The sequence below is a fragment of the Sorex araneus genome, chromosome 5 (assembly GCF_027595985.1).
Source record: "Sorex araneus isolate mSorAra2 chromosome 5, mSorAra2.pri, whole genome shotgun sequence".
In the NCBI taxonomy this organism is placed as follows: domain Eukaryota; kingdom Metazoa; phylum Chordata; class Mammalia; order Eulipotyphla; family Soricidae; genus Sorex; species Sorex araneus.
In genome coordinates, this window is record NC_073306.1 from 97,699,228 (window position 1) to 97,720,199 (window position 20,972).

Here is a 20,972-nt window from a genome sequence, read left to right on the forward strand (position 1 = left end):
AAAATGAAACTCAGTTTTTATGATTGTATTTTTTTGTTTTAATTTCTGTACCACATTTGAAAATGTTCAGGGCTTTCTCCTGGCTCTGCACTCAGGAATTTCTGCTAGTGGGGCTTAGAGGGCCCTAAGGGATGCCAGGGATCATCTGGGTCTACAGTGTGCAAGCAGCTTCCTACCTGCGTTACTGTCTCTTCCTCCAGCTTTCTGTCTTTTTCCCCAGTCAAAAATATCTGCTTCAGGGGCCTTAGTGAGAGTACAGTGGGTAGGATTTTTTTTTTTTTGTATGTGGCCAGCCTGGTTTCGATCTCTGGTATCGAACCCGGATTGGCCGCATGCAAGGCAAATGTGCTATCACTCCAGCCCCCCACCTGTTATTTTAATAAGCACCTACAAAATTAGTTTATCTCACCAGGCCCATATCCTGGCACCCAGGATAAATTTCTGTAAACACTGTGAAGCAAGCATTGATAAAGAAGTGAGAAAAAGTGATTACACAAAGCAATCATCTCTTGATCTCTAAGCACCTCACTTTTGTGGACCCTAAAACATTATTCCTAATTTACTCTGTGACAGGAAGGCACCCTTGTGGAGGGGTAACAAGAGATTCAGTATACTAGGATGCTTATTGAAAACATCCACTAACTCACACTAAACTTCTAAACTAAGGAAATTTTATATTTTAATGTAACAAATATCAAATCATCATAGACAAGCAATAGGGTGACATTTCTGAAAAAGAAACTATCTCCTGCACATCCACTGTACAATTGTTCTTCACCACTGGCTCAAATTTTGAAGAATTTAATTTTTTCTGCATAATTCATCTACCACTAAGTTACTAAGTGACTACTCAGCTACACAGCACTGAAGGGATTCTTTTTGCTTTTTGGATCACACCTGGCGATGCTCTGGTTTTACTCCTGGCTCCGCACTCAGGAATTACTCTCTTGGTGCTTAGAGGACCATGTGGGATGTTGGGAATTGAACCCGGGTTGGCCACATGGAAGGCAAATGCCCTACCCACTGTGCTATCGCTGCAGCCCATGAAGGGACCTTTTTGTTTGTGCAGCTGATCCACGTTAGATCCTGTTTGAATTGCTGAAGTTGAGCGCTGTTTGAAGAGATGCTGAACACAGAGAGGAATAGCTTGAGAACACCAATGGCTATGAACACACACCAATGCACACAGGAATATTGCTTACATATGTAATACTTTCCCATTCATCACCAATTCCTGAGTCCCCTTCTGCGTCATCCCAGAACCCCATTCTGGGCCAGATGATTCACTTAGTTCCTAGCTCGATACTGTAACGGAGATCGTGAACAGTTTAAGTTACTCCAGCAACTGAAAGTTCAGTGCAACGTAAACAAAAATCAGGGCTCGGACAGTCCAGCATGGAAGTAGCTGACCCAGTTTCCATCGTTAGCACCCCAGAGGGTCCCTGAGCCCAGTGTGGAGTGATCCCCGAACAGTCAGGAAAAAGTCCTCAGCACTACAGAACATGCCCCCAAAATGAATCAGTAAACACAAAGCAGCATGAATATTAACAAAATATCTGAATATTAACACCTAGTTATTTCTGAGCAATGTTTTTGGGGGTGGTGTTCGGTGGGTCAGGTCTGGGGCATAGCCCTGGTGGGCGTTTTCAAAGGAATCTTTGTGTATTTTATTCCCTTCAGGAAAACAAAGACTTTGACTCCACATGCCCTCTGTTCAGTGTGTCACTCTCCATCTATTTCAAACCTGGGACCCTCCAGAGGTCCTGGTGATCTGATTCAAGACCAGAGATGGGGGAAAAATTAACTTTCTTGACCAGAAAGTACCTGGTCAGGAACATTAGCCTGGCCCTTTAAAAGACCTCATGGAATCCAGTTCCAGTCGAAGTTTCCAGTCAGCTGCGGGGGCGGTGTGTGTGTGTGTGTGTGTGTGTGTGTGTGTGTGTGTGTGTGTGTGTGTGTGTGTGTCCAGTCAACTCTGTGTGTATGAGTGCGTTCCAAGTTTAAAGTCTCTGTGTGTGTGTATGTCAAGTCAAAGTTTCCAGTTAGCCACCGTGTGTGTGTGTGTGTGTGTGTGTGTGAGTGAAACCTTCTAGTATAGCATCCTCACATTTTATAAATACGACTGCCTTAGAGTGATGTCTAGAGTGATTTCTCCATGTCAACCAGAAGGGCACATGGAGAGAAATCGAGGCTGAGGTTAGTTCCTCCTGAGGGAAAATCCCTGAGCCCCGTTAGCGCTCTGAGGAGTCCCATCCTCACAGCCTGGGAATGGGGTGGAGATGGGCCCTGACCCCCACTCCCCTGTGTGTTGGCTCAGGGCACAGTTTCCTTCCCCGACATGGCCGTGAGATTCTTCCCGGAGGAGTGGACATGCCTGAACACTGATCAGAGAAAGCTCTACAGGGACGTGATGCTGGAGACCTACCAGCACCTGCAGGCTGTGGTGAGAGGAGTGTGGGGCTGACTGTGCCTGGCCAGACCTGCACGGGCACCCGGCAACCATGCTAGGCTGTGTGTTCTACAGACTTTGTGATTCTGACAGGCCAGGATTATTGACAACGAGTGATGTGCATCACGGTTTCTCAAATTTGTTTCTTTTTTCTGTTTTTGTTGATTGGCCACACTTGGCAGTTGTGAGGCCACAATTGATTGATGTCCTTCATTCCTGAGATGCAGGGGATCTTCAGGTTAGCCATGTGCATGGTAAAGTGCCCCATGTACTATACTGGTCTCAGGTTCCTCTAAATAATTCCTTCCATTGTTAAATCAATTTACTTCTTGTACTACCCTTCACTTCAGTATGTTTGTTTTGATTTTCCTTTGTTTTTTTTTTAGCATCTTATTTATTTAGCTTTTGGGGTAACACCCAGCAATGTTGTTCTGGCTCTGCACTCAGGAATTACTCCTGGCAGTGCATGGGGGAACAATATGGGATGCCAGGGCTCGAACCCGGGTTGGCCATGTGCAAAGTAAATGCCCTACCCGCTTACTATCACTCTGGCCCTTCTTTGGGTTTTGATTCTGTGCCACAGTCCACATTCTTCTTGGCTCTGTACTGAAGGATCACTCCTGGCAGTGCTCAGGAGCCCATGAGGGTGCTGTGGACTAAACCAGGTCGGCATCTACAGTTCAGGTGCCTTACCCGCTGTACTCCTTTATCAGGCCTGCAACTCCATTTATTATTATTTTTTGTTCAGTTGATTTGATTAGGGGATTATACCCAGTAATGCTCATGAATTTCTCCTGACAGTGCTCCTGGCCATATGGTTGCCAGGGATCAAACCATATGGCTTGATGTATGTGTCACCAGGTGCCCGCCCTGCTGGAGTATTACTCTGAACATGAATTCATTTCTTTTTAGGGCCTCACCCTATCACGTGCTATTTTAGAGCTTGGAGTCACTTCCAGTGCTTTTTGGGGGGCTACAGCATGACTCAATTTCAGACTGAAATTAAAACCTAGGACTTATGTCACTGATGATTACCAATTTAGGCATATCAAAAGTGGAGATTCTATTCAAGACTTTTGAGGAATTTGCCTGATTTTGTTAGGAACACATGGGGTTGGCTTGTTATGTTTTCCTTGTCACTAATTAGTACCCTGTTTCTCTGGTGACAGGGCTTTCCAAGATGAAGCCTGCGGTGATCTCCTGGCTGGAAGGGAAGAAGAGGCGTGTGTGGAGGTGAGTGTCTGAGGACCCTTCCTTCCTTGTGCCCTGGGCAGTGTGTGGTGCCCTGAGCGCATTTCACATGTGCTGCTGACCCCAGGGGCCTCGGGGGCATCCTCCCTGCTGACCTATCACTCAGGCCCCCATCCAAAGAGAAAGTGTCAGCACCAGAAGGAGCCTCAGTTTCCTCGGGGCATGTGTGGCTTCCTTAGGCGTGTGTTAGCTCCTTCCTTCACAAGGATGGTCACAGGAGTGGGGGCAGGGGTCATGTGGGGAGAGTCCCCCGGCCAGCCAGTTGCTGGCTGCCTTTCATTCTTTAGACTGAATCCAGAATCAGGCCTAAGGGTCACAGATACCCTTATCAAAGGTATCTGCAGAAGCGTTTTTTTCTTTTTCTTTAAAAAAAGAAATTGTTCAGGGCTAACTCCTGGCTCTGCACTCAGGGATCTCTCCTGGTGGTGCTCAGGGGATCCTAGGGGCTGCTGGCTTCAGTCTGAGCAGCATACAAGGCAAATGTCCTCTCAGTGTACTAGCCTCGTGCCCTGTGGGGGTAATGGGATGCAATTCCTCACTTGCTTGGGGCTCAATATTGTTTGGTGGATCTTTTAGACTTTCACATGCTCCCCACTCATTGGTAGGATCGGGGGTCCCACAGGAAGCTTTACAGGATGCAGACCCTGGTGGCAGAGGGCGTGGTGCATCAGGGCTGTATTGGACCTTAGGGGGTCATGCAACCTAGTGTGCATTCTTAGCAAGAGTAACATGCACACTTAAGTGGGTGCCTTGAGCTCTCCAATAGTGCAATATATAGTCACCATTGGCTCCCTCACCTTTGTCGATTTATTTCAGTTAACTCATTTTTAGTAGTTTTTTTTTTTTTTTTTTGGTGCGGGACACACATGGCTATATTTGATTACTCCTGATGGTGCTTAGGGAAACATATTGGATTCCAGTAGTCAAATCTGGTTTTACTTCTTGCAAGATCTGCTTTGGAGAATTGAATGTGGTTTCACAGCTAGAAAGAAAAACAACCTATCAACTGTATTGTCTCTGCTAACCCTATGTAATTTTTTCCACAGATAAAAAGATTTTTTTGATTCATGTGTCAAGTTTCTCAGCACAGCCCTCCCCACTGTTCATCTCTCCTAGACCAGGTGCGCTAGGCGATGGTACAGCCAGTAGGACACTTGCCTTGCATGTAGCTTGCCTGAATTCAATCCTCATCATTTCATAGGGTCCGATGAACACTGCCAGGTATGGCGCAAAACTCCGCCAGAAAAAAGTCTCACTCCAGAATTTGTCATGACAATGAGCATTATTTGAACATCTTTTCAGGGCTTTGTAAATATCTCTCCTGCCTGTTCTTTCCTTTGCTTTTATTTTTTATTTTTTTGGATCAGACCTGGCGATGCACAAGGGTATTCCTGGCTCTGCACTTAGGAATTACTCCTGGTGGTGCTTGGGGACCATATGGGGGGATGCTGGGAGTTGAACCTGGTCGGCCACATGCAAGGCAAACTCCCTACCCATTGTACTATCGCTCCAGCCCCCTGCCTATTCTTTTCTGGTTTTTCTTTTTGCTACAGACTTGGAGATGGCCAGGGACTCTGCCCCTCTGTCCAGGTGTCTCTGAGATTCCATGTCCCCCACCTTCAAGCACATGCTCTGCCCTTTGAGCTCCTCTCTCTGATTCTGTCTCATTACTAGGGGAGCCGATGAGGTGGGGTGTGGCTCCACACTTGCCAGTGCTTGAGGGCTGCTCCCTGCTATCTGCTCACAGTATCAGTGGACAGTGGGTACGAGGGAAGGCCCACCTGGGCTTCGAGCTGGCCAGCATCAGCTCTAGCCTGGTGTGCTCTCTCCTGCCCTCTGTTGATACATTTGTTGTAAGTTCTTGGATGTGAACATTCTGGAATCTTTCAACTGTTAAGCCCAGAACTATGGGTTCCCAAGCAGCGAGAAGGAAGGAGACACTAACTTAATAATGCAAAAGCAGTAGGAGTGTATTCTAGTATACTATCTCACCATCAGAGTGATTTCTTTTTTTAAAAAAATTATTAGAGAATCACTGTGATGTACAGTTACAGACTTACGAACTTTTGTGTTTGCATTTCATTCATGGGCTGGACACATGCATGGGACATCTCTACAGGAGACCAGGGTCAGCCCAAGGTACAGCCCCAGGTCTGTCCAGCTAGTACCCATCCCTTCTGGGTCCTGATTTACTCTAATCCCAATCAGCACAACTGCATGGGCCTCACCCAGCACTAATTCCTGTCTAGCAGCAATATATTTGAGAACTGCCCAAACAGTGTGTTGTATAGCATAAGTATCCTATATCTGGCTGTCTACTAAGGACCACTCCTGAATGTGAGCTCAGGAATCTCTCCTGCTGGGCTTGGGGAGACCCTATGAGGTGGCAGGGGATCAAACCAGAGTCAGCCACGTGCATGACAAATGCCCTCCCTGATATGTTGTCACTCTGCTCCCAGACCTAATTTCCATCTGTAGTACAAAATTTCTGTTTAGATATTATAAATTTCTGTTTAGATATTATATATTCAGTTAGAGTGGACCCAAGGCACCTGAGATATGGGACAGCAGCTCAGCTGCTCCTGTCTTCACCATGGGTAGCCCAGATGCCAACCCACTTCTGCATCCCCTGGATAGGAAGGAGCATCTGACAGCATCTCCCATGGGTGCGTCTGTGAGCATGTGTTGCATTAAAGCTTATAGAATTGCTCTCCTGGGGCCATCTCAATCTCAGACTACAGTGCTCAGGCCAGATCAGTCTTTCCTATCCCTGGCAGGGTCCCAGTCTCATAATTACTATTGGATCATGACAGCATTTGTCTATGATCAAGCTCTTAACTTATAGTTAAGAATTAGGCACTTTGGCCAGGCCCATCTCGATGCCAGGGTAGCACATAACTCACTGCTTGCCCTGGATCCTTCCCGTCCCACGTCGGGGACCCTACTTTGGGGTGCTAGGAACTGAGGGCAACTGAGGCTTAAGTGGAGAAAGCAGATGCCCAGGAGGGAATAATATTCGAGGCCAATTAAGTCTTAAGTTATAAAAACATAATAGTCTTCTTGTGTCTATACAAAAAAGACATAGCTTTAAAGTAAATTATTCAAAAGGCATAAAGAGGAGAGAAAGGCAATGTTATAATATTCAGTGTCCTAGGAAGTTCTGACCTTACCAATTAACAGAGTTTGATTAAGGGAAGAGCAGATAAACTGGTAGAAATGGTTACAGATAAACAAAGGAATGGGAGTGACTCGAGAGCACTTTGATGGGTGTGACTGATAAACCTAAGCTCCTAGTGGCAAGGGGGAAAGGACAAACCAATGATATCCAACAAGCATGTGCTGAAGGGTGAGGCCAGTCAGGACATTTCTGGCGCCAGGGCCAGGACTTCTGGTTAGGGCCCTGTGGTGGTTCCCTCTCTGATGCTCACAGCTCTGATTTGTCATCCAGGTTTGGATTTGGGCAGAGCTTCATGCTGATCCTCAGGAGTTAGACATTGGAGACAGTGGTAACATGTCACCCTGCTAACTGTCCCCAGGTAGGAGGAGAGTTACAGATGACAGGATGCAGTGACAGGCTTCCAGGGCCATTGGTCTCTGATTTGATTCTAGAAGGAGCACTGGGATGTGTCTGCCGGTTGGAGTGCCCCATGCTCTGCTGTTTGATGACATCTTTGTCCCTGTTTGTTTTGTTGAATTTGTGTTTGGGGGCCATACCCAGGGATACTCAAGGAGTACTTGCAGCTCAGTGCTCAAGTATTCCTCATGCCAGGTCTTGGGAACCTTTTGATGTGCTGGAATAATAGGCTGATTTGTTAAGGTTTGTTTTCTAAGGTAAGGTGAGGTGAGGTGAGGTGAGGGAGGGTCAAACTCTGTGATTCTCAGGGGTCACTTTTGGCTTAGTACTCATCATTGCACCTGCAATGCGTGGGGGACGAGATAGGAAAGTGGGGATCGCCCAACCTCCCCACTGTCCCCGAGCCTGCTGTCCTGTTTCTCCAGCCTGTTGCTGTGCTTCTTTTCTTATTTTTTTGTCCCACAGGGGAGGTGCTTACAAGTTCTTCGTGGAAATACCTGGAGGAGAAGTCAGAGCCGTGAGCACCAGAGGAGCACAATCTCCCAACCTTGACCAGAAGTCCCAACAATGGAACTGGAAATGCTCTGACCAGTGGAAATAATCTGGCACCAGATCCCTGGCCCTCCTGGGGAAGACACTGCCAGAAGCTCCTTCTTCTCCTGCAGACACAAAGTGGGTTGGGATCCGGGCTGTCTAACCAGACCGGAATGTTGGGCTCAAACTACAAGAGAGGAAACTGAGCCCTGGACTCTTCCCTGAATCCCACAGGAAGGTCCACACAGGTGGGCACCAGGGGTTGACTCTGAGCCCAGGTGCTTAAGTGCATCAGCGACCCCTGCAGGCCCGCACCAGGACTGCCCCCCCTGTCCGGCCCCCAGTGAAACCAGCCCTGAAAGTGGCTCTGCGATGGGGACAGCCAAAGGAATTCAGCATGGACAAACCTTCAGTCACCCTCTGGCAGGGTGGACAGGGATACATGCGTGGGACATCTCTACAGGAGACCAGGGTCACTTCTACGTCCAGGTCAGCCCAAGGTACAGCCCCAGGTCTGTCCAGCTAGTACCCGTCTCTTCTGGGTCCTGATTTACTCTAATCCCAATCAGCACAACTGCATGGGCCTCACCCAGCACTCACTCCTGTCTTGCAGCAATATATTTGAGAACTGCGCAAACAGCATGTTGTATAGTATAAGTATCCTATATCTGGCTGTTTACTAAGGACCATGATATGAACTGTTTCTATTATTTAACTATAAATATTCTATTCTGGGGACAGAGTGATAGTACAGAATTTATCATCTGCTCCCCCAAGACCAGTACCCAGGACACCTTATGGGCCTCTGACCCCAGCTGACAGCAGTGATCCCTGAGTTCAGAGTCAGGAGTAAGCCTGAGCACTGTAGGGGATGGCCCAGAAAAACAGCAACAACAAAATGGAAACTAACAAAGGAGAGGAAAAAAAAGAAAGAAAAATTCACATGGAAAGACAAATTCTCAAATGAAATATTTAAAGAGTCAAAGAGGGTGTCCTTAAAACCCTGTTTAATGGCTTTTTCTATGCTGCAGAAGCCTATGGTTTCTCCTGAATCCTCATTCTTCTCTGTCTCTGCTCTCACATATTGTGTGTGTGTGTGTGTGTGTGTGTGTGTGTGTGTGTGTGTGTGTTGGGCTAGAAGCGGCAGTGCTCAGGAGTGGTGATTCCAAGCTCTGCACTCAGGGATCAGTCTTGGAAGGTATGAGGAATCCTGAGATGCAGGGCTCAGGCTTTGGTTGGCAGGTCCGAGGCAAGCGCCCTAATCTCTGTACTATGGCTCTGGCCATTGCTGAGTAAAATCTTCTCCAGCACACTAGAAGTGATCCCTGAGTAAATCTCCCCATCTCCACAAAACACTATCTGCCTCCAAAAACACAACCAAGAAAAACAAAACTACCCACTGTACTCACCCAGTGGCCAGTCTCCGGGGTCCCCTGGTTAGGGAGAAGTACTAAAGCCCCTAGCCGCCCTTGAATGGATCTCCTGAAAGAGGGAATTTACATCTGTTCATTGTTTATATTAATGTTCAACCTCACCTATCTCTAATTTGCTGCCCCATACCTTTCACACTTTCTTTATAGTAATCCTGATTTATTTGAATAAAGTGTCACTGGTTACCAACCTGTGGACATGTTCCTTTGTCCTTCTGCTGGGTCATCAGCCCCTAATGCACCAGCGAACCACTGTCACTGTGGGACGGGGACAGATGGCACCCAAAGGTTTCAAACAAGACTTTATGTAAAGTTACAGGAGTAGCTCTCTATATTCAACTGACAGAGGCAAGGATAGAGCCATCTTTCCCATCTCTACATAAACCAATGAGGATTAGCAGCATGAGGGTACCATGTGGTGTATTAGTCAGTGACTTCCTTTGGTAATAGCATGATGATATTTTTTCAATATTTAAACATACAATGTTGGCTAGAAGAGAATAAGAAAACCATGGTGAGCACCAAATCTGAATTATATCTATGTAGCTTCAGTAGTCTCATTGCATATTCTTAACAAAAGTTTAGGTGACTTATATGCATAAGTATGAATGCATAAACAAAGAAAAAAACAAGAATGTGAAGTTATCAGTTATAATGTGGTACAATATATCTTGATACTGGGAAGCCCAAACAGTGCTCAGAAGCCACACATTCCTGGTTATACCCAGCCCAGCTAGATGGAGCTGAATAGTCCTTGAATCTGGCAGTATTTGTGGCCACTAAGCAGGACTCGGCATAAAATTCCCGGTCTCTGCATCTTAAGCTTATGCAATTTTGTTAGGGAGGTATATTCCTAACCAAATTACATATATATGGATAATGATAACTTTATTATGCATATTCATCAAATATATCCAACCCCTCTCAAGAAATATAATGCATAATATGCCTGAAAAGTTAATTCTATTCATCAAAAATTTATTTAATTAACAGAACCACAGATTTTCACAATGTATTTGATAGAAATATATAAAAACTTTTATTATACAAATATTGTACATACAAAATAATATATAATGCTTAATATAATAAAACAAATCCTATCTACTATCCAGATTAAGACATTACGAATGCTATCTTTTCCTTCACAGTTGGTGTGGAGGAATTTTTTTTTTATTTTATTGATTCACCGTGAGATATAGTTACAAGCGTTCATGTCTGAGTTACAATCACACAATGATCAAACGCCCATTCCTCCACAATTGCACATTCTCCACCATCAATATCCTCAGTATACCCTCCACCTTTCTCACCCTCCCACTACCTCCAAGGCAGACAATAATCCCCATAGTCTCTCTACATTTGGGCATTATGGTTTGCAATGCAGATACTGAGAGGTTATCATGTTTGGTCCTTTAATTACTTTTGGCACACATCTCCCATCCTGACCAATAATTCTAACCATCATTTTCTTAGTGATCCCTTCTCTATTCCAGCTGTCCTTTCCTGCCTACTTGTGAGGCAAGCTGGTGTGGAGGAATGCTACTGGTATTAATAAATTAACATTGAACCTGGAAACCTTGCTGTACTTTTAAATATAGTTTTAATGATTTGTTGATTCTTTTAAGTTTCTATATAATTGAAAATGTCATGCTACCGTTTCACCTTTGTAGTGTACTATAGGTTAGGGGTGACTCACAGATCTAACTACACTTCAGAAAAGGGAAATCATCACAGGTGTTAAAATCAAGAGGTATACATGATGGGAGACACATCTATATTATGGAAGATAGATATTATGCGCTTTCTTTTTTTTTTTCTTTTTGGGTCACACCCAGCGATGCTCAGGGGTTACTCCTGGCTTTGCACTCAGGAATTACTCCTGGCGGTGCTTGGGGGACCATATGGGATGCCGGGGATCGAACCCGGGTCGGCCGCGTGCAAGGCAAACGCCCTACCCGCTGTGCTATCGCTCCGGCCCCTATGCGCTTTCTTAACTACAAGTTATCTTTCCTGAAAGCTTTAGAAGCCATTGCAGTGTCTTAAGAAGTAAGGTAACAATATATAATTACTTTAGATCATTCACTGGACACAGAGTGTAATTAAATTGGAAAGAAAGTTTGAGTTATGGAAATTGATAGGATGTTGTCGGTGTAGTGGCCAGAACTAAAGTTATTCTAAGTGGAAATAAAGACAGACACATTGGAGTTAAGGAAAACAATAAATGGGGCTTAGTGATATAAACAAATGGGGAAGAGGAAAATTTGAGAATAGTTCTGGATTTTTCAAATGGGTAAGTGGGCGGTACTACTACTGAGAAAAGGGCTAGTTTAGACAAAGAGAATAAAGACAGTTTAGTGACAGGATTAAAGTCAATAACCTTTATTTTTATTGAATCACCGTGAGATACAGTTACAAAGCTTTCATGTTTGATTTTCAGTCATACAAGGATCGAACACCCATCCCTCGACCAGAGCACATTCTCCACCACCAATGTCCCCAGTATACTCCACTTTTCAAACCCTGCCCCTGTCTCTATGGCAGACAATTTCCTTCTTACTCTCTCTTTCTACTTTGAAGCATTATGGTTTGCAACATAGATACTGAAAGGCTATCATGGTTGGTCCTCTTTCTACTTTCAGCAAACATCGTCCATCCTGAATGATTTCTACAACCATAATTGACTTAGTGATCCCTTCTCTATTCCATCTGCCTTCTGCCTCAGTTCATGAGACAAGCTTCCAACTATGGAGCAATATTCCTGGCCCATGAGTCTACTGTCCTTGGCTGTCAGTCTCATATTATGTTATTTTATAGTCCACAAATGAGTGCAGTTATTCTATATCTGTCCCTCTCTTTCTGACTCATTTTACTTAGCATGATACTCTCCATCATCATACACTTATAAGCAAATTTCATAATTTCATCTTTCCTAACATCTGCATTCAATTGTGTAGATGTACCACAGTTGCTTTATCCAGTTGCCTGTCTGTTCTCAGGTATTCAGGTTGCTTCCAGATTCTGGCTATTATGAACAATGCTGCAATGAACATATAGGTGCAGATGTCATTTCTACTGTGCTTTTTGCACCCTTGGAATATATTCCCTGAAGTGGTATTGCTGGGTCATATGGAAGCTCAATTTCTAATTTTTGAAGGAATGCCCATATTGTTTTCAAGAAAGGCTGGACCAGTCAACATTCCCATCAACAGTGAAAGAGAATCCCTTTCTCCCCAAATCCATGCCAACACTGGTTACTTTTGTTCTTTTGAATGTGTGCCAGTCTGTGTGGTGTGAGATGATATCTCATTGTTATTTTTATTTGCATCTCCCTGATGATTAGGGATGTTGAGCATTTTTTTCATATACCTTTTGGTTGCCAGCTCTCACCGCTCTTTTTAATGTAGTACTGGAAGTTCTGGCCATAGGAGTTAACCAAAAAAATATATGAAGGAAATACAGATAAGGAAAGAAAGAGGTCAATATATCACTATTTGTTGATGATATGATACTATATTTAGAAAACCCTTAAGACTCTACAGAAAGCTCAAAGAAACAATAGGTTTGTATAGTAAAGTAGCAGGCTGCAAAATCAACACCCAAAAGTCCATGGCATTCCTACACACAAATGATGAAAGAGAAGAAAAAGATATTAAAAAAAAACAATCCTGTTCACAATAGTACCTCAGAAAATCAAGTACCTTGGAATCAGCTTAACTAAAGAGGTGAAGGACCTATACAAGGAAAATTACAAAACACTACCTCAAGAAATAAAAGAGGATGCTAGGAAATGGAGACACATCATCTGATCATGGACAGGAAGCATTAACATTATCAAAATGTCAATACTCCCTAAAGCTCTATACAGATTTAATGTGGTCCGTATCAGGATACCCATGACATTTTTCAAAGAAATAGACAAAACACTCCTAAAATTCATATGAAACAATAAACCATCAAAAATAGTTAAAGCAATCCTTGGGGAAAAGAAGGATGGCATCACTTTCCCCAACTTAAAATTGTATTATAAAGCAGTAGTAATTAAAACAGCATGGTATTGGACTAGAAACAGACCTGCAGATCAATGCAACAGAGCTGAATATTCTGTCGCAGACTCTCAAATATATGATCACTTAAACTTTGATAAAGGATAAAGAAATGTGAAGTGGAACAAGGAAAGCCTCTTCAACAACTTGCAAAAAAACATGAACCTCTGTCTATCATCAGCACAAAAGTCAGAACAACATAGATTAAAGACCTCAATATCAGACCTGAATCTATAACATACATGGAGGAAAAGGTAGGCAGACCCCTCCATGACAGTGACGCTAAAAGCATCTTTAAGGATGAAACACCACTGAACAAGCAAGTGGATACACACATAAGCAAATGGGACTACATTAAACTAAGATGTTTCTGCACCTCAAAAGAAACTGACCAAAATACAGAGAGCAAACGGAATGGGAAAGAATATTTACCCAATACCCATCTGATAAGGGATTAATATTCAAGATAGGACAAGACACTAGTAGAATTGTACGAGAAAACTCCTCCCACCCCATCAAAAAATGGGGAGAAAAAAATGAACAGAAACTTCCTCATAAGAAATACAAGTAAGAGTCTATGTTGATGAACAACCTCTCTTGACAAATAATTTTTATGCCTTCAAAGAGGACCACCTTGCTCATATTTGTTCAAACTGGTCAAACAAAGGTTTGCAGTGCCTTTTACACAAATATTTCAGTATTAGATGACGTCTATAGATGCACATAGGACCAAGCATACAGCCCCTAAAATTAAAACTTTCAAAGAAAACAAATAATAAGCTTGGGGAAGGTGTGTGTGTGTGTGTGTGTGTGTGTGTGTGTGTGTGTGAGTGAGAGAGAGAGAGAGAGAGAGAGAGAGAGAGAGAGAGAGAGAGAGAGAGAGACACCTTGGAGAAGGCAACTATATGAGCCTGGGAAGGTAATGTATAACACATACATTAGAATATATACACACACATATAGGCATACATAGCATATATATGGAAAAATCCATATACTCTGACAGACTTGAGTATTCTAAATTAAATGTCTCAACAGCGCCAGGGCGTTATGGGCAAAACGTATTGTCAGGCACCGTTTCAGCTGCACTAACTGCGTTGTAAGGTGTCCAGCACTAACTCGACGACCATATACTCTCCCAAGAGGAAAGGAAGTCGCCAAGTGCCAGTTCTTCCCTTCTTCCAGCTGCGCCAGAACTGCTCCCACGGAAAGAGCAGGTCGGGCCCTCCCAAGGCCTTCTGGGAGTTGTAGTCCTGGGAAGCGGGCGAGGTTCCGGCTGCGCGCATGCGCGCCTCCGAGCTGGCGCTCGTTAGTAGTCTTTGTCAGGCCGCGGTGGGAGGTGAGTGGGCAGCTAGGAGGCCGCGCCTCTTCCCGCTGCAGCCGTCCTGGCTACCGTAGGGCTCAGTCTGTGCCAGGGCGGGGCGTCGTGTGTGAAAGGGACTTGCCCGCAGGCCATGCGTCCTTGCTCCCTACGCGCCGCGCCCAGCGGGCTCTCCTCCCAGGTGCGCGGCGCGGGGCGCGGGGCCGCGGGGGCTGCGGGGGCCGCGGGGCCCGCGGGACTTTCTCCTCCCCACCTCTTGGTACCCGCAGGGACTCCGCGAGGGGGAACTGGCCCCCGAGGAGCCGGCCTCAGGGATGCGGGACGCCCCGTGAGTGGCAGCCGGGCGCAGGGTCCCCTGGAGCAGCTCCGGGAGTGCGAGGCCGCGGAGATGTCCCATCCCGTGCTCCTAAGGGACTGCGGGGTAGCAGCGTCTCATCGGGAGGAGGTGAGCACCGAGACGTCCCCGTCCGAGGGACTGCGGGGGTAGCAGCGACACTGCGGGAGGAGGTGAGCATGGAGACGGGTTTGGCCGAGATGCCCGAGCGGAGAGGTAAGATCTCTGAAGTGTCGGGCTGGAGGGATGCGTTTGCTGGAGGGGAGCTGGCTCGGGACAGAGAGCCAGAGAGCTCGGCCCCCTGGGTTCGGGTGGGTGGGGTCTGTGAGTAAGAATAGGGGGCGTTGGTGTGGACTTGCCACCTTTTTCCTCTGCAGCCTAGTGCGCCAGAGCCCTTCAAAGTCACCCCCAAATGGGAACAAAGTGTCATCTTCTAAGGCGTGAGCATACCAACAGTTACTTATTCGTCCCAAGTGACTAGACTGTCCCAGCCTCGTTAGTGGGCCTGAAAATTTAACATTTTTGTTTGGCAAAATAATTTTCCATGTTTACTATTTCACTTTGTCTGCACATGATGCTGACTTCAGCAGCCCGGCTTTCCTTTGTAGTTTGTTCTGTGATCTCCTATATAACCCCCATGCTCATCTCATCTGTGTACTTTTTAGCTTGTTTTCTCAATTGCACCCCAGATGAAACTAAAGAAAATTATTTGGAGCTGGAATTCTACAATCTACCTTTTAAATAAAATTTCAGGGTGATTTTTGGAACCATTGAGCTCCCATTTGTTTTTAAAATTAGTTTAATCTAGGTTAAGCTTAAAAGTAAACTTAATTATTCTGATTTCTAGATCAGAGAATGCCATCTTCCTGAATGTATTAGGATTTAAGTTGAAGATCTGAGTAGCTTCATTCCTGGACTTTCTCTATGATCCTGGGATTCTGGGTTGTTTGACTCTTCTTACTATCACTCTTTACTTTTGTTTTTGTGGGCATTGGTTTTGTGGGGAAGCATTTTTAAACTTGTGGATCTGAATCAGAACATGTAGGGCTCTATCATTACTGCTTTCTTGCCCTTAGCAATTTCTCCCAAGATTTCTCTCTTTTCCCAAGAGAAGAGTACAGAAGAGGAAGAAATGGCTGCTCTCTGCCTGACAGCCAGACCCCAGGTGAGTGTATGTCTGCTGATTACTGGAATCCTACTTTAATTCTGAGTATAAATGCACTTCCTTCTTTTTGATGTAACTTTTTCTATCCTCTAAAGCTCAGCTTGAAAGCTAAACTCTACTTTTTAAAAAAATTTATTTATTTTTTAATTAGTGAGTCACAGTGAGGGTACAGTTACAGATTCACACATTTTCATGCTTGTTTTTCCCTCATGCAGTGTTTAAGAGCCCATCCCTCCACCAGTGTCCATTCTCCACCACCAATGGACCCAGTATCCCTCCCACCCACCCCAGTCCCATCCCCCCACCCCACCCCACCTCTGTAGCGGAGCATTCCAATTTGATATCTCTCTTTCCTTTTGGGTGTTGTGGTTCCAAATAGGGGTATTGAGTGGTCATTCTGTTCAGTCTCTAGTCTACTTTCAACACGCATCTCCCTTCCCTCACAGGATCTCCAATCACATATTACTTGGTAGCTAAACCCTACTTTTGAGAGATCAATCAAGGAACTCATGAACTTGATAGAAAATGCTTTCTGCTTACCCATGGTATCTTCCATTTAGTATATATTTTCACTCCAGAGATATGCAAGGAGCAAAATGTCATGCTGTAAATTATGCTAATTTCTGTGTATGGTGACGTAGGAGATCATTTTAAAATCAAATTTGTGGAAACCTCTTAAGATGTAGGTTCCTCTAGGGAAGACAGTATACATGTAATTACTAAGTGTGAATTTAAGAAAGACCATAAGTACTGATGTGAATTATAAAAATAATGTGTGTCTTGGGGCCAGAGAGATAGTGAAGGAGGTAAGGCAATTGACTTGCATGTGGCTGTGGCCCTGATTCAATCCCTACTACCACATATGGGCTCCTGAGCACCCCCAAGGGTCACTCTGGAGCACAACTGGATGTAGCCCCAAACAAACAAAAATAATAATGAGTATTCAGATAGTTTAAAGGAATGTTGGAAAGGGAAAGCCAATGAATTTAAAGAGTTAGAAGCCAGCATTCCATGACAATGGATGCTAAGGTATTTTAAAGATAAACTTATATCTGCACCTTTTTTTTTAGGTCAGATATTAAGAATGGTCCATTTCAAATGGTTTCACTACAAGAGTAATTTGTCTATAGTCTTTTTACTTTTGTTAGCTGAAAAAACATTTTTTCAAGATTTGTGGTAGGAGAACTTTTCTAGCTCTCTGTGCTGTATGTGTCTATCCACATTCTAATGATTGCTCAAGGGATCTGAGAGATAGTACATAAGGTAGGGCACTTACCTTGCACTTGGCCAACCGAGATTTAATCCCTAGCACCTCATATAGTCTCTTTAGCTGTTAGGAGTGATCCCTGAGTACAGAGCCAGGAATAAGCCCTAAGCACTGCTGAGCATGACCCCAAACAAACAAAACAAGAGAAGATTGCTCAGTTAACCTTTCTCTTTTCTACTGAAGCCAAAGATAGAGCACATTTGTATTGTTTGTAAAAATAACTTAGAATCTTATATACCTCCCTGTTGGTTTCTCATCTATCTTATCTATCTAGCATTGAAGAAGTTGCAGCTAATAAAAAGCTCAAGTTTTAGTTAATAAAAGCTTAATTCAAACTGGATTAAGCAAGAGTTACTTATTAACATAACTGTTATCTCACGCAAAAACATACACACACCCTCAGTTGAAAAATTTATATCTGAATATTATAATAATTTGATTATATATAAATATTACAGCTGAATAAATAGTCATCTTTTTGATCAGTTGCTGAAAACATAAAAGATCGACTAACATGTTTTGTGTGTTACATGTCTTATTTATGTGCTATATGCTATATTTTATTTTTTTGGTTGGGGGAAAGGGTGCCGCACACAACAGTTCTCAGTATTTACTTCTAGCTGTGCACTCAGGATTCACTTCCTGTTGGGACTTGTAAAACATATTGGGTACTGGGGATCCAACCTGGGCCAGCTGTTGCAAGAACCTTGCCTTGCCTAACCTGCTGTACCATTGTTCCTATATACTGTATTCTTAGAACAAAGTAAAATAGATAAAAGAAAATGTTATTTTGAAATAAAGGGGGCCTAGGATATAGATTTACAGAAGAGCATATGTCTTGTAGCATGGGACTCTATATTTGACCCTAGCACCAAAAAAGGAATAGGAGTAAAGAAAGTACATTTGGAGTACTGTATTCTATGTTCTATCAATTCCATACATTTTTATTGTTTCTTTATAAGAAAACCTGTGTGTGTTTATACCTGTGCACCTTTTCCTATGTTATATAAGGACAGTAGAAAATTTGTTTTTATATTTATTAGTATGCTCTAGAAATTAACAACTTACTCTTCCTTACTATTATTTTTACAAAATAAAGAAGTTGATATCAGTTAATACCATAACAACCTGCTGACCTACCCAGAGAAAGAGTATAGAGATTACATCACGTGGCTTGCATACTGCTAACCAGTTCAATCCCCAGCACCTTATATGCTCCCCTGAGCACTGCCAAGAGAGACTTTTGTGCACAGAGCCAGGAGTAGTCCCTGAGAGGCACTAGGTATAACCATAAAACAGGAAACAGAAAACAAAGAAAACCTTAACTTATTGTCCTTATTTAGATTTCCTCTCTGTCCTCTAGTTTTTCTCATTTCTGCCCCCCTCCTTAATTTCTCGTTTTTCCTATAATTTTTTTCTTAGTTTTTTTGTTCTTTTTCTAATTTAATTTATATGCTTTGGGGCTGGAGTGATAGCACAGCGGGTAGGGCGTTTGCCTTGCACTCGGCCGACCTGGGTTCAAATCTCAGCATCCCATGTGGTCCCCTGAACACCGCCAGGGGTGATTCCTGAGTGCATGAGCCAGGAGTGACCCCTGTGCATTGCTGGGTGTGACCCAAAAAGAAAAAAAAAAGATTTATATGCTTTGTTCACTTAAAAATGAAATAGAATTCTATAATGCTACAACATTTTCTGAGTATAATTTTAACAATCTGTCACTACGTGTGTATTTAATTATTTTTACTTCTTTTTTTCAGTTATAAACAGCTATTGTTCAATTTCTGTTTGGAATTTATTGAAATCTGCTTTATTTTCGCAAATGCCTCATACATATTTAAGTAGAAGGTGTTGTGCCGGAGAGATAGACAGAGGGTAGAGTGATTGCTTTGCACTTGGCCAACCTGGATTTGATACCGAGCACCCTATATGGTGCCCTGAATACCACCAGGAATGATTCCTGAGTGCAGAGCCGGGAGTAACTCCTGAGCATTGCCAGGTATGACCTAAACCCAAAAGTAAGTAAATAAATAAAGAAAAGGTGTTTACTATGCCAATAGAGCATATGGTAAATTTTTTCATGATAACATGTAATTTTTTAAAATTTGCATTTTAGTAATGTTGGCAAAAAGGAATGTAGAAACAGGTCATCCCTTACTTACAGAGTTGTGTTCCAGAAGTCAATTGTTTGGAATATATTTTACATGCATATTAAATATTCTGACTAATGCACCAATGACTTTCTTATCCTCAAATTTTATTTTATTAATGCACTGTGAGTTACAAAATTATTCATAGTTGGATTTTTGACATACAGTGTTCCATCACCAATCCCAATATTAGTGCCACTTCCCTCCACCAGTGTTCCCTGGTTTTCGCTCCTCCCACCCCTCCCAACCCCACAGCTCCTAGCCTCAACCCCAACTTGCCATCTGGACAGGCATTTTTTATGTTTCATCATTAAAGTTTGGAACCAGGAGTAAGCTCTGAGCACACCAAGGTATGGCCCTAAAACCAAAAAAATCATAAACACAGAGACCTGCTCAATAGTGAAATGTATCTTTCTCCTTAAAATTTTTTAACCTTTCTTGTTTTTGCTTTGTTTATTTTGTTCTGGGGCCCACATCAGCTATCTTCGGGGTTTACTCCTGCTCTGTAATCTGACACCATTTCTGCAAGGCACAGGATTACCCGCACTCCAGCCCAACTTTTGTATCTTTGACTTAATAAATTTAATCCTGCTGAAGATTTAGCCCAGTGATGGTAAAATACATGCCTTACCTATATGAGGCCCTATCTTGAAGCCTGGTTATAAGGAAAAGAAGAAAAAAGCTTTATATAAATTTATATATAAACAAATTTTAATTATCTATACCCATAATAACTTTGCCATAATTTTCCAATATAATGCTTTTTGCCTTTAATTACTTCCATGCTTGACTACTTACTGGATTTGATATTCACTAACAGTTTTTTCATTCCATGACTTCTTCATTCACAAGTTCTGAATTTCAATTCCTTTTCTTACTGACTAGATATTTCTTCTAATTTTTATCGAGGGATTACAGGAAGATTTATGCAAAGTTGGCTTTTTTTTCCACCAGCTATATTTTATTTAGTTTACCAAGTAACATTGTTGACTCATCGATTCATGTTTTAACATTTCACTCCTCACCCAGATTATAGTTTCTCAGAGGACAAAATATGATTGTTTATATTGAATCTAATTTGGTGAATCTGTCACATAATTGATACTTTGCATGGAATATTCAGAATCTGAACACTTAACTTATCACAATCTTCCCTTTTGTATTCTATCCCAGTTCTCCATGGCCAGCTGAAACTGGGAGGTTGGGGGAAGCTAATAAATGAAAGACAGTGAATAAAAAGTTTGTTTCCTCTTGTAGACATCAGTGACTTTCAAGGATGTGGCCATGGACTTTACCCCAGAAGAATGGGGAAACCTGGACCCTGTACAAAGGGATGTGATGCTGGAGAACTATAGAAACCTGGTCTCATTTTGTAAGCATGGGTTCTCTTTGTTACTCTAAACTCTGCTTAGTAGGGGAATCATTACTTTATTGAAAGTGAAATAGCTTTAGAA

General features: G+C 43.1%; 1 protein-coding gene across 10 annotated transcripts in view; it reads left to right on the forward strand.

The window, feature by feature from the left end:
- Positions 1-14,631: 14,631 nt before the first annotated feature.
- The window catches only part of ZNF286A (zinc finger protein 286A), a 70,891-nt gene continuing 64,550 nt past the window's right edge, over positions 14,632-20,972 (forward strand). For 4 of the 10 annotated variants that reach the window (XM_055138458.1, XM_055138457.1, XM_055138456.1 and 1 more), the window contains exons 1-3: positions 14,632-15,050; positions 16,054-16,104; positions 20,776-20,890. In XM_055138458.1, coding sequence (XP_054994433.1) covers positions 14,739-15,050; positions 16,054-16,104; positions 20,776-20,890 — 478 coding nt within the window. In that variant the 5' untranslated portion in view covers positions 14,632-14,738. Of the gene's footprint in view, positions 15,156-16,015; positions 16,105-19,128; positions 19,368-20,775; positions 20,891-20,972 lie in introns of all 10 variants that reach the window. The other 6 variants (XM_055138461.1, XM_055138465.1, XM_055138462.1 and 3 more) reach the window with 5 other exon arrangements.